Consider the following 14,641-nt stretch of genomic DNA (forward strand, 5'->3'; position numbering starts at 1 on the left):
AGTAAGTTACAGACTCACCCTCACGCTACTACCTATTTCAGGATGTTGGGGGAGGTGTCGTGGGTTGTGGAGGATTATTCACCAGAGGACATTCTCATTTCAGGTTGACCACAGTCCAGTAAGCATGTTAGCAAATTGAATAGAGGTGAGCAAGACCCACACTATCTTGGCATGAAAATACTGTGTTCTTTTTATCAGAGATCATCTATTCTCTTCTATCAGGGATTGGAAACAGTCTTCAATGGTGTTGTTATAAATTGCTCATTAATCAAAACGGATTTATTGAGCATCCATAGGGTGCAAAGCCTGCACTAAGTGATTCAAAATAACAGGTTGCCTAGTTACCATAAAATGGAAAAATTCCCCTGTGAAGGTTAAAATTAAATGAAAGACAGATAAGAAAATGTTATCTTTGATTGCATCTGACGATTTCATAGGGCTTTTTTTGTCATTACAGCCATTTTCTCTTAAAGGTAATAGTCATTCATTCATTCACTCACTTAATTATTCGTTCATTTATGCAATTGAGTCCCCACTACGACTATGTAAGATCTTTTGCTTGATGCAGTAAGGGAAACAAACATGAGTCAATATTGACTGCATGAGCATGAGTCTTAGTGAATTTACCAAGCAAGTACTGGACTTCTGCTGATCTTTATTTAATGAGCCTAGTACTAGAGCATTCTTTATTCCATATGAAATCTGTAGTCATTGAGGGATTAGTAAAATGCTCCTTACAAAGAGTATCACTTATTTTCTGGTTGAACTGTAAAATCTTGTTGAATATAGGTTTACTAATAAGTTGCTTTCATATTTAAATTAAACCAGTGAATATGATAGAATTTTTTTTCAGGATGAGATCTACTTTGTACTGGCTTAACTAGTTAATAAATAGGAAAGACCACAGACAGGGAACTAATATGCATACTTAACTATGATTTTATGTGAAAATGCATATTCTATATCCATGAATGACACTGCCAGTCACAACCAAGACCCTCAAGTGCTTAGCCTCTGAAATGAGCAAGACAGGCAAGGTCTGCCCTCAGGGGCCCAGGATCCTCATTCACCCCTCCCTTCTATGATCGAATTTGTAGACTCAGTTACGGTCCCTGCAATCACTCCTTAGGGCTGTTGTAACAAAGCAATACTACCTGGGTGTCCTATACAACAGAAATGTATTGTCTCACAGTCTGGAGGCTAGAAGTCTGAAATTAAGGTTGGTTTCTTCTGTGGGCCATGAGGGAAGGATCTATTCTGGGTCTTTCTGGCTTGTGGATGGCCATCATCTTCCTGTGTCTCTTCACATCATCTTCCCTCTTTGCATATCTCTCTCTATGTCTAAATTTCCCCCTTCTTATAAGGACACCAGTCACACTGGATTAGGGCCCACCTAATGACTTCATTTTAACTTGATTACCTCTATAGACTCTATCTCCAAATTCTCCAAGTAAGGTCACATTCTGATGTACTAGTGATTAAAAGTCCAAAAAAAAGGGGGGGTGAAGCACAATTCAACACATAACAATCCCTGTAAAGACCTAGTCATCCCTCTATCGCCTCTCTCTCAATCTCTCCAGGAAAGCTTCAGAATGCAATTCCTGTGTGTGTAGAAATCCTCATTTTGTCTGTAAACCTAAGTGATGTTTATCCAGCACAGTTAACCGAAAACTATAAAATGCATTCTCTAAAATATAACTATTTAGTTTCCTTGTCTACTTATTTCCTAAATGGCAGAATTTTCAAAGGGAGAAGGGATACCTCCACTCCTTTATACCTCTCCTCTTTGTTCCCCCTTCCTCTCTTTGCTGGCATTGCCTTTGTACTGGCCACCATCTTTTTTTTTTTTTTTTTTTTTTTTTTTGCTGAGACTGAACACTGATCTCCTGATTAATTGTCCTGTCTCAAGCCTCATCTCTGTCCAATCTATTCTTCATATTGCTTCCAGAGAGACTGTTCTAAAACAAAAACCTATCACATCATGTCCCTGCTTAAAGTCTATCAATGATTCATTTCTGTTGTCAGGTGAAATCCAAACTTCTGCATGTCACCTCTTGTTCTTTTATGCATTTTTCCTTAGTAGCATTCTATGCTTTAACCATGCTAAGTTGGTCATAGTCTCTGAATGCTCTATGTTCTTCCATGCCTCTGGATCCCTACACACACCTCTCATTCATCCACACACCATACACCTCCCATTCATGCATCTAATTCTCCTTCTTTGAGGCTCAGATCAGGCAGCACCCCCTCCAGTAAGCTTTTACTCAATCCCTCCCTTTCTACCCTCCTGGAACACCTTATGCTCACCTCTCTCATTGCACTTACTACCCTTAATTTTAACACATTCTAAGTTTCTAAATATCAGGACTTACACTGTTTCTACACATTGCTACACATTTAGCACAATGCCTAAAACACCGTAAGTACCCAATAAGTTTTTATTGAGTGGATGAGGAACTGTAGGGTAGCTACCCACCCAGTTCGATCTGAGGGCCTCTAAAAGACTCATGTACATCAAGAGATGTCTCCACATCTGAAATTCCTATGTTTAGTCAGTAAAGGACTTGGTAACATAGGGAAAACATCAGTAGCCTCAACAGAGGGCAGTAACTTCCTTGAGTTCATCAGCTTAGTTAGTTGGCCCTGAGAGGAAAAGGCAAAGCTAGGCAGGAGTCACAAGGGATCAGGCATAGCAGAGTGAGACCTGGAAGTAATTGGATCCATGCAAAATCTATGGGTTAATAGAATCAACAAAGGAAAATGACACAGACCTCATCCTCAACCAGACAGAAGACAAACAGTGATGCTGATATTCTCTTCCACCTGCTAGGTTGATTATGGAGGAGAATTCTGTGAGGTTCACTTGATAAAGTGCCATCTAGAATTAGAACAGAAACTGCTCTGACTTGTATTCATCCCTATTCATATCATTAAAAAGAAAAATTCTTCCACTTATGTTCTGGACTCCCTCACCCCTAGAATTCACAATCATGGTCAAAGTGCAGACTACCAATCATCATGAATTAAGCCTAGGTCAACGGAGCAAACTGGCTTCTTTTATATGGAATCCAGATGATTGAACACAATCAGGGAAAATCATATATCCATGCAAATTAACTCTTATCCCACTTGAAAAAGAATAACAGCAATAAACAATTCAGGTATTATGGGAGTTTGTATTTTCCAAGAAAGGCTACAAGAATATCTTCTTACAACATGACTTTAGTAACCTTTCCTATGAAGTGGAGAAGTGATTAAAGCCCCTTTACTTAAATATTGGTAGGCTCTTGACTACCACAGAAGTGATGTTGCCTTCTGAGTTAAGTTATAAAAAGCAATACAGCTTCTGCCTCACTTCTCCTAGGATGTTTGCTCTTGGAACACCATCACTTACCATGAGGAAGTCTAAGTAGGCCATGCCAGCCATATGAGTAAGAATCGATATTGAGAATGGATCTTTCAGCCCCCCTTGAAGCTGTTCCAGCTGATATCACTTGAGACAGAAAGAAGCTGTCCCTACAGAGCTCTCCCCAAATTACAGATTTATAAACAAAATAAATGACTATTTTTTTTAACACACTAAGTATTGAGGTAGTTTGTTATGCATCCATCAATGACCAGAATAGATTCTGATATTTGGAAATGGGGTATTGCCATAACAAAAATCTAAAACATGTGGCATGAACTTTGTGACTGGGCAACAGACAGAAGCTGGAAGGGTCTCCAAGTGAGTGACTGCAGAAGCCATAAGGGCCAAAGAGAGGACTCTTGGAAGCCCACAGAACTATGAGAAAGCTGTTGGTAAAGGCTTAAAGGAGAGCAAATGTAATCAGAAGCTAAAAGCAAAGCATCATTTGTGTTGTAGTAATGGAAAGTTTGGCAACATTGACATCTGCAGTAACACGGAAAATAGAAATGAACCAAATGAACTCTATGATCTAAGGATGTTTCCAGGAAGAATATTTAAAGAGCAACCCAGCTTCATCTGGCTGCCTGTGATAACATGCAAAAGCCAAGAGAGAACTGAAGAATGACCTACCAAATAAATACAAAGGAGCCAGGAATTTCTGGGTACAAAAACAAAACTGGTTTATTATTTGCAGGTGTTCCAATTGGCAAACAATTTTGAAATTAAGAAGGCCAATGACCAAATCTGGGTGGGATACAACATCATTTGTTAAGGCCTAAGAAATCTCTCGGGTGGTGCTGTATAGAATCTTTAAGCCAGACAAAAGACCCTCTAAGCATTTTTAAGGGCCTGACTCACAGATGCTCCCTGTTCAACAATAGGGTTTCTAAGAATCTCAAAGACATTATCTCAGAGAAGTCTCATAAGGAGCCCAAAGCAGAGAAGGAGTTTATCTGCAGATAAGCTTTTGTCTAATGAAGTGGAATATAAACTGGAACACAACAAGTCCACAAAGTTTTTTTTGTTTTTGGTTTTGTTTTAAAGATTTTATTTATTTATTTTGACAGAGAGAGACAGTGAGAGAGGGAACACAAGCAGGGGGAGTGGGAGAGGGAGAAGCAGGCTTCCCGCTGAGCAGAAAGCCCGACATGGGGCTCGACCCCAGGACCCTGGAATCATGACCTGAGCTGAAGGCAGACACCCAACGACTGAGCCACCCAGGTGCCCCAAGTCCACAAAGTTTTAAAAGAAATTATATCAGCCCGAACTGGAAGGAACAGCAATATAAAATGAAAAGAGCCCTTTTGATCCCTAATCTTTAACAGACTAAAAGCAAGGAAGAAAGATACTCAGCTATAAACACAGGATGCTTTTTATGGAAAATAATGATTCAGACAGAGGAACCAAGTGCCACAGAGAACAATTCCTATGCCATAAGGCTGAGTCTTAATCAAGGAACTGTGCCTGGTTAGATTCAGAATTGCCACAGACTAGGGATCACCGTGTGCCTTGTTTTCCCTGTGTTTAGATGAGCGTGTCAGTTGTGGTTCTCCTATGTCTGATTCACCATTATATGTTGGGTGTGTAGGAGAGGAGACTGATAACTTGTCTAGTTCATAGGTCATCACTGCCAAGAGCAAAAGCAGTCAAGATCCTGCACCAACAGAATTACACCAGGGAGATTCATGCCCACCTGGACCTAGACTTGGAGCTCATGCTGTAATAGGCTGATGATGGGAAGTCCTGAAGGTATAAACAAGTATAATTTGCATAGGCAAAGAATATAAATTATTGTGCCCAAAGGACAGTTGGTGGAAAACTGTATTTTCTAAAACTGACAACAAAGGTATCTCCCATCATATATCTTCTTATTACGAAGTAACTTTGACATTCCTTCCATTAGGAAGTGGGGTTCATGTTCTCTCCCCTTGAATCTGAGTAGATATGGAACTGTAGTAGAAGTGATGGTCTGTGACTTTGAAGCCTAGATAATAAAAATGGTACAGCTTCCACCTGGTCCTTTTCAGATGCTTGCTCTCAGAATCTAGCCAGTATGTCATGAGGAAACCCAAGCAGTCCATGGAGAGGAAAAATAAACCCAGCCAATCTGTAAGCTCTCACCAACTTGCCAGCCATGTAGTGGGCCATCTTGAAAATGGGTCCTTTCTCCCTTAGTTGAGCAGCCTCAGCTCATACCACATGGCACAGACAGGCTACCCCTGTCAAATGAACTCTGCCAAACTTGTAGATTTGTGAACAAACTAAATGACTGATGTTCCTCTAAGACAGTAAGTTTCGGGGTGGCTTGTTAAATAACAATAGATAATGGACACAGACATCATCTCCTTCATGAAGTCTTTCCCAAACTCCCAGGTGAAGTTAAATGATCCTTTTTTCTATTCCCAAAGCACTTTGTATAACACTGCCTTAACACTTATTATACTCTTGAAATTAACTATTCACTTGTCCATCTCCATGTGATTGCAAGAACAAGCCTATTCCTTTTGGAAAATTAGCTCTTCAAATATATTACTTTTGCCTCATTCTCTCTCTCCTCTCTTTCTGAAGCTTTAAATAGACAAGTTAGAATTTCTCTGTGTATCCTCCAAGTCTCTTAGCTTTGTTTTCATATTTTTCATCTCTCTCTGTGCCACATTCTGTAAAACTTCTTCTGCCCTAATTTCCAGCTCACTAAATCTCTCTTCAGCTGAATATAATCTGCTGTTATACTTATCCACTGAGTTTTAAATTTGAGGTAGTTTTTCTCCGGGTGTAAGTGTGTGTTTGTAATAGTATGGTCATTTTTTAGCCTGCATCTGACAATTCCAATATTTGAAGTCTTTTCATGTGTGGATCTCTTCTTTCTTGTTTCTGTGATTCTGGTTTCAGGGTTTCTTTCCTTATAGACTTAATTATGGTACACTGCTAATTTTAATCAGAAAAGTATTTATAGAAATTATTTGGGACCTGGAAAAAGAGAATATTCCTCTCTAGAGGGATTACATTTGCTTCTGCTTGAAGTCTGAGGGTATTTAAACTAAACTCATGGGTTGACATTTTTTGTACCATTTAGGTGATAGAAATTTGAGGACCGATTTGTGGTAATAACACCTCAAGAATTTCCCTCCTTGTTCTTCTCATGACAAATCACCTTTCCTTGGGGTGAGGGTTAGGGGGCAGAATTATTTCTGATTACTGTAAAGTGTAGCCCCTGGAGTTCCAGCTCTATGGAGGAAGAATTTCCTATTAAAGTCTCCATGCTGGACAGACACAGAGATTTTTTTCTGTACATAAACCTTGAGGTTTATGAGGCCTTAAGCACCAGAGTTCAACAGCAAGTTCAGAAAATTCCCTCAGGACAAAAGTGGCTTTAGAAATCCACTGGTTTCCCACCCTCACCAATGTTTTAGCCTGATTATACCTACTAACCTATTGACCCCCAAAAGTTTCCTAATTTAAATGTTATTCAATTTATATAATTTTCTTGTCACCTTTTTAATATTTTTCAGGTTTCCTTTTCTGTATTTTTAGCCAGAATATTTATTTATTTTCAGCAGGAGAAGCCTAATCAGCCTTGTTACCCTGGTGCATGTCTTTTTTATCCCTGTATCCTCAGCATACAGGACACTGCTTGGCACATGAAGGAACACCATTCGTTTTTGATTGTTTAATAAATAAATCCGTGTCTTCTTTGACTCTTTCATTCCTGCCTTCACCAACCCCAATACACCCCTACTCTCTATGCCCTAATTAAAGTTCCTTTACATTTTCATTCATGTGTGCCTTCCATTTTCCCATACTAGCTGAGCTTTCCCCCGACTTCCGCAGTATTTCCTGGTTACTTCTCCTATGGAAGAGTTTTCATTCTTATCATAGTTTGGGATCAGCACTGTCTTCACTCTCTGTGACTGCTTCTGATCACCCACTATTCTGCCTTTATCCAAAATCTGCTGCTTTTCCAAAGATTATGCTATTCTATTATAACATTCTTTTTCTGGTTTTATTGCTACCATATGCAGACTTCCAGTCATACCTCCACATTTCTTGAGAATTTCACTATGTGGTTCACAATTTCAACTATACTTCATCCCCCAATATATTTCAGTATAACGGAGAATTTAAGAGTACAGAGCAGACAACCCAAGTGCAAGTCTACCCCTTATTAACATAGAACTGTGGGAAGTTACCTAATATTTCAGTGTCACAGTTTTTTCATCTGTCAAATGGTAATAATGATATTATTACCTTAACAGTATCTGGCACTTAGTAAATGCTCAATAAATTTTAACTGTTTTATTATGCTCTTACCTCATCCAAAAAATTTTCCTTCCGCATGCTTATGATTCATACAACAGCCTAACCTCAATGCTGCTCAAAAACCTATTTGTCCACTTCTATAAAATTTCTCAGCTTATTATCTAAAATGGCATTTCTGAATTTTACTTTAACCCTTCTCAAGATCTGCCCCTTCTTTTCATCCATTGACTTTCTATCTTAACCCAGAAATTTAATCCATTTGGAAATACATATTTCAGAATTTCTCTATATTCATAACCATGCTCTATCTTCTCCTCTTTCTGGGGGAAACAATGTCTGTGTTTTCTTAGACTAGCTCAGTCTTCTCTACCCATTTTATTCTTTCTTCTTATTTTTTATCTTTAATCTCTTGGTCTCCACCAGCAAATTCCTCTAACCTCTAAACTTGGCCAAGGCTTACTTAACCTAAAATAAACTAGCTAATTCTCCCTTGAACCTCTTTCTTCTCATGTTACTATCATAACTCTTCTAATCTTCTTGAATGGGTAATCTGTACTCTCCACTCCCATTTTCTAGTGTCTCACTATTAACTTCCAGAAATCTGGTTTTATCTCATCGCTACTAAAACTTACTTTTCAAAATTAAGCAGCAATTAGATTGTCAAACCTAAAATGCCTTTCTTTAGAGTTTCTCTTACAACTCCTTTATAGCACTGAATATGTTGACTACCCACTTGAAACATTCCTCCCTCATTAGATTTCATGTTAATAGCCTGCATTCTTTCTTAGATGCAATGCTAAACAGAAAGCAGATATGATGATAGTCAAACATTCATGTTTAAGAAAGGCCCCCTCATGAACTGATCTTAAATAAGACATTTAGCTCCAATTTCCTTATCAGTAAAATGGGCATAATATTTACTTGCCTCGTGCATTAATTTATAATGCAGATAAATAAAATAATGGATCTGAAAATACCATAAAATATATAAAATATACAAAATACCTGAGTACGTTTCAGTAACCTGAAAACAGGATGCAGAAAAGTATATTAAAAGACTCTTGCTACTAAATCTGCTATTAAGTTCTAAAGGACCCCAAGCTTTGTGTCTGACCTAGAGGTTTTTCACTATTGCAAGGTTTCAAAGTGCCTTCACCAAGGTAGTACCACTCCTTGAGAGCTCTTGTCAGGAAGTTAAGAGACATTATACCAAAAACTCTGACCTACCTGGACTCACTTCAAAATGCAAAAATAAAATAAAATAAAATAAAAGGATTAGTTTGACTATATTGGGGTACTTTCATGTTTAAAATATTGTGGAAAATCAAAATATTAATGATACATCTTCACATATGCAAGCATGAAAATTGAATTGGCCCAATTGTGAGTAAGAGATATTACCAGTTCTAAAAAAAATTTTTTAAATTTTTAAAGAAACATTACCAGTTCTTGGAGAAGGGGCCCTTGCAATTTCTAAGGAGCATGGTTTTTTTGTAACGGCTATGTCCGTGAGATCACATAGAAAGTTCTCATTTTCTGAAGGAAATGTATCCAGAGAAGCAGATGGTACAATTTCCATAGTGTAATTCCTCTTCTTTGGATAGGACTCCTGAAAGGAAGGAGAAAAAATAAAAATAGCTTTGTGATAAAGACACAGCTTGTTTGATTTATAAAAACTAGAAAAGATAATCAGATTCATCGGTTCTTCCAAAAGTGAATAAGAGGTGCTGATTCATCTGTTTGAATAAGTTATGCCATCATGTAACCCCAATATCATCAGTGATCTTTCTAGAAGGGTCCTGACAGTTCGGTTCCCCTAAATTTATTACTGACATAGTAAAGTTCATGATCTCTTGTCATGATCTCTTTTTGTAGTATATGGCAATTTTCTAGTTGTGGCATAAATTGTTGCTTAACTAATCAATATTCATTCCCAAGACTCTACTCCCTTGCCTGCTTCCTAGAGATAGCCAGAGACATGTAACTCAATTTTGGCCAGTTGGATGAAAGGGAGACTTCTGGGAAAATATTTTTTCCCCAGAGGAAAGACATGCAATGGGGCTTTTGTAGAGCTGGCCATCCTCAAGTTCCTCTCTCTGGATGCAGTTTGGATGTCTGGAGGTCAGACAGGCATGTTGTGACCATAAGGCAATAAGCTTAAGATCAAAAAGATAACAGGCTAAGAATGCAACAGAAGGATAAAAAGAGCCTGGGACATTGATGATATCACTGAGTTACTGAAAGAGCCCCAGGACTAGTTAGTTACTCCAGGCTTCTTAAGTACAAACATTCTTATATTTTTTGAGCCATTGCTAATAGGGTTTTTTGTCATTTAGAAGTAAAAGTATTCCCATATAACACACTAGTAGTTTTTCTTTGTGAATACTGCTAACTAATATACTAAAGTTTCTCTTTTCAGGTTGGGATAAAACTAAGGTCCAATTCTATACTATTGATTATTTGATGTATTCTAAAAGTAGGAATTCATTTCATTTCACAAAATCTTAATTTCTTATACAAGGTATTAATTTGTCAACAAATATTTATTGGGCATCTGTCATATATACTTAGAACTATGCTAAGTGATAGAGATTTTTAAAAACTAATAAGATATAACCTTTGCCCTAAGAAAGCCCACAGTTTACTAGAGAAGAAAACAGATATCTGCATAATGAATTTCACAATTAATCATGGTTTTTGATGTTTTTTACCTTTACAAAGCATAATTATCAAAAGAAAAAGATAAATAAAAAAATAAATTCATTTTCAAAAAATCTTCCAAGATATATCCAAGTATTAGTAAAGATTTAGTATAAGCTCCTATTTTTTCTATAGTGATATTTACAGTACTGTAGAGTAAGTATTCAAGGTCAGTGTAATTGCTTTCAGACCATACCAGACCCTTACACATCAGAGAGTCAATTATGTTCACTCTATCCTATTGAAAGCAGGAAATTGGGAGTAATTTATTTTTAACAACAAAGGGTGACAAAGTAGAAAGCATCCGGAGGAAAGCAATCAAGATGGTGTATGATTTAAAACCATGTCACAGATGAAATGATGAAAGGACCTGCAATGTTCTATCCTGGAGAAGCCTTACAGCAGCATAATAGTTTTCTCAACATATTTGAACAGCTATCTCTAAAGAGCTATCCCACAAAGCAGAGAAAGGGGAAAAGCTGCTGTGGTAGATTTATTCCGAAGTTCTTAAAGGCAGAACAATGACCAATGTTTATAAGTCAAAAGGGGCAAATTTGAATCAATAAAAAAAACAATGTTCTATGAATAATATTGGTTACCTTTTAAATAAAAATGCACTAATTTAACAGTAGCTGAAAAATACACTATAAAGCAACAGAAGAAACTCCTCATTACTGGAACTCTTTCAGTAGAATGATCTATTGATAAAATTATCTATAAAACACATTGTAGGGGCGCCTGGGTGGCTCAGTCAGTTAAGCATCTGCCTTAGGCTCAGGTCATGATCCTTGGGTCCTGGGATCAAGTCCCTCAGCAGGGAGCCTGACTCTCCCTCTACACACTCCCCTCCCCCCACCCCCGCTCATGATCTCTCTCTAACTCTCTCAAATAAGTAAGTAAATAAATCTTAAAAAAAAAATCCCACACATTGTAAAGTGAATATATCAGATGACTGTAAATTCCATGAAGGCTGGAATTTGTCTTGATCACCACTCTGTCCCCAGAATCTAGTACAAGTCCTACCACATAGTAGGTGTTCAATAGATACTTACTGATCAACTGAATATTCTCTAATGCCCTTTTTAACAAATTCTAACTACTAGCTAGGGAAATTATTATTCCTTGTTCAGATATAAATACTTTGCTTTTTAGTTTGGTTATTATTACTGTTTACTGTTATTGCTTTCTGTTTTGCATATCAAAAGTGAAAAACCTGAGATTATGAAAATAAGATTATAAAGAGTCATGAAAAAAGTCTCTAGTTTAAACCCTAGTTCATCCTAAAGTCAGAACAACCTGTTAATCAGAACAACCCATTCTTCATGGATTTGGTTAGATTGAAATTGTAGTCTGTTTGTAAAGAAATACAAAGACTTAATGGCCTTGAAAAAATACTCTGAAATTTAACCACACAGGATGAATTACTTTGCTGTCCCCTTAAAAATGAAGTATATTGTTTATTACAGAAATATTAGAAAATATAAAGAAAGAGAAAAAAATCACATGAAAATGCAGCATGCTCAGATAATTAATAGTATCATTTTGGTGTATATCCTCCCAGACTGCTTCCCTCTGTAAATGTGTGTATGTGTGGACATGTGGGGGTGTGTAAAGGAAAGAAAAAAAAAATATTTTAAACAACAGTGAAGTGCTCCCTCTTCTGCTTCCGAAGAAAGTGCAATTACTTCTAATCGAAGTCTACAGTACACAGTTTCCTTATGGAAAGTGAGAGTCCCAAGGGAAGATGGTGAAACAAAGATAGCAAAACAGTGCTTTCTTATTCAACTATTTCATACTGTCGAAAAAAAAGGTACACTTAACAAAATATCTGATTAGTATCCCTCAAAAGAGGATGGATATGTGATAGAATAAAATAATAAAATGAATCAGTGCGTGTGCACTACTCAGTTTAGAACATTACCTTTGAAACCCACCCCTTCCCACCTGTGTCCCCCTTTCCAGTCCCTCTCCCTCCGTCCCTAACCAGGGCTAACTCCTGTTCTGAACTTCATGTTTATAATTCCTTGGATTGTTATTGAAATTTAACTATATATGTAAGTATCAATAAAGAATTGTTTCATACTATATGCTTTTGAATTTCATAAGATAGTATAAAATATTATTGCTCTTCTATGATTTTTTCAATCACTATTATGTTTCTGAGTTTCATTTATTTTCAATGTGGTATAGGAGTTCACTGTATAGGTATACAATAATTCACTTACAGATTTTCCTGACAATGGACTTTTAAACATTTCCTAGGTATTGTGTTATTAAGAACAATTTGCTAGTAACATTTCTGAACATGTCTTTTGGTACAAGTAACCAGGGTATGTAACTTATCCTAGTAGACATGGGACAGAGAGTCAAGAATAGACACAAAGTGAGAAAAATGAATGAAATAAAAAGTTCTACAGATACAGGAGTTTGCAGCAAGAGGTGATCATGAGAACCAAGACTGGATATCCCGTAGCTTCTATAGAAATCTTGAGGAGGACATTGCATTTTCCCACCCAAAGTGGGATGAAGAGATTTTTCTATAAATCCTATATGAAGATGTTATATATAAATATGTATATGTATTATATGTAATGCTTTATAATCTGATATAGATTTACTTCTAATAATGCATTGCAAACAAGTTTCAATTACAAATATGTATCTACATGATAAATCTAAGGTTAAGTCTCAATATACACATGGTCCTGATTTATTTAGTTAATCCAATCATATTGAAATTTCAATGTTTTCCTTTTAAGGGAACATTCTTGTGCATGTACCTTTGTTTACATGTTCAACTATTTCTTTTGAAATAGAATTCCTGGTATTTTGATAGGGATTGCATTGAATGTGTATATTGCTTTGGGTAGCATAGACATTTTAACAATATTTGTTCTTCCAATCCATGAGCATGGAATGTTTTTCCATTTCTTTGTATCCTCCTCAATTTCTTTCATACATGTTCTATAGTTTTCAGAGTACAGATCCTTTATCTCTTTGGTTAGGTTTATTCTTAGGTATCATGACTTTTGGTGCAATTGTAAATGGGATCGATTCCTTAATTTCTCTTTCATCTCATTGTTAGTGTACAGAAATGCAACTGATTTCTGTGCATTGATTTTATATCCTGCCACATTGCTGAATTCCTGTACGAGTTCTAGCAATTTTGGGGTGGAGTCCATCTGCGAAGAGTGAAAGTTTGACTTCTTCTTTGCCGATGTGGATGCCTTTTATCTCTCTTTGTTGTCTGATTGCTGAGGCTAGGACTTCTAGTACTATGTTGAACAACAGTGATGAGAGTAGACATCCTTGTTGTGTTCCTGACCTCAGGGGAAAGCTCTCAGTTCTTCCCCATTGAGAATGATATTTGCTGTGGGCTTTTCATATATGGCTTTTATGATATTGAAGAATGTTCCCTCTATCCCTACACTGCAGAGAGTTTTAATCAAGAAAGAATGCTGTATTTTGTCAAATGCTTTTCCTGCATCACTCTGGAAAGCAGTATGGAGGTTCCTCAAAAAGTTAAAAATAGAGCTACCCTACAATCCAGCAATTGCACTACTAGGTATTTACCCAAAGGATACAAACATAGTGATCTGAAGGGGCACCTACACCCCAATGTTTATAGCAGCAATGTCCATAATAGCCAAAATATGGAAAGAGCCCAGATGCCCATCGACAGTTGAATGGATAAAGAAAATGTGTTGTGTGTGTGTACATATATATACACATACACAATGGAATATTATTCAGCCATCAAAAAGATGAAATATTACTATTTGCAACCATGTGGATAGAACTAGAGGGTATTATGCTAAGCAAAATAAGTCAATCAGAGAAAGACAACTATCATGTGATCTCACTGATATATGGAATTTAGAAACAAGACAGAGGATCATAGGACAAGGGAGGGGAAAATAAAATGAGACAAAATCAGAGAGGGAGGTAAACGATAAGAGATTCTTAACTATAGGAAACAAACTGAGGGTTGCTGGAGGGGAGGTGGGTGAGGGTTGGGGTAACTGGGTGATGGGCATTAAGGAGGGCACTTGATGTAATGACCACTGGGTGTTATATGCAACTGATAAATCACTAAACTCTACCTCTGAAACTAATAATACACTATATGTTAATTAATTGAATTTAAATTTAAAAAAAAAGAAACAGAATTCCTGTGACAACAGGTTTATACCATACACTTACATTTAATTGAATCTGTTTCTGGACTTTCTAATTGCTTCCATATGTCAATCTATTCTAGTACCAGAATCACAC

The 14,641-nt window shown here is 36.9% G+C and overlaps 1 protein-coding gene across 5 annotated transcripts in view; it reads right to left on the minus strand.

Annotated features, from left to right (window-relative positions):
• The window catches only part of ANKS1B (ankyrin repeat and sterile alpha motif domain containing 1B), a 1,091,613-nt gene that overhangs the window by 695,747 nt on the left and 381,225 nt on the right, over positions 1-14,641 (minus strand). For all 5 annotated transcript variants that reach the window (XM_078076455.1, XM_078076454.1, XM_078076453.1 and 2 more), the window contains exon 10: positions 9,110-9,275. In XM_078076455.1, the coding sequence (XP_077932581.1) occupies positions 9,110-9,275 (166 nt within the window). The remainder of the gene's footprint in view (positions 1-9,109; positions 9,276-14,641) is intronic.

This window comes from Halichoerus grypus, chromosome 6 (assembly GCF_964656455.1).
Source record: "Halichoerus grypus chromosome 6, mHalGry1.hap1.1, whole genome shotgun sequence".
NCBI classification, from domain to species: Eukaryota; Metazoa; Chordata; class Mammalia; order Carnivora; family Phocidae; genus Halichoerus; species Halichoerus grypus.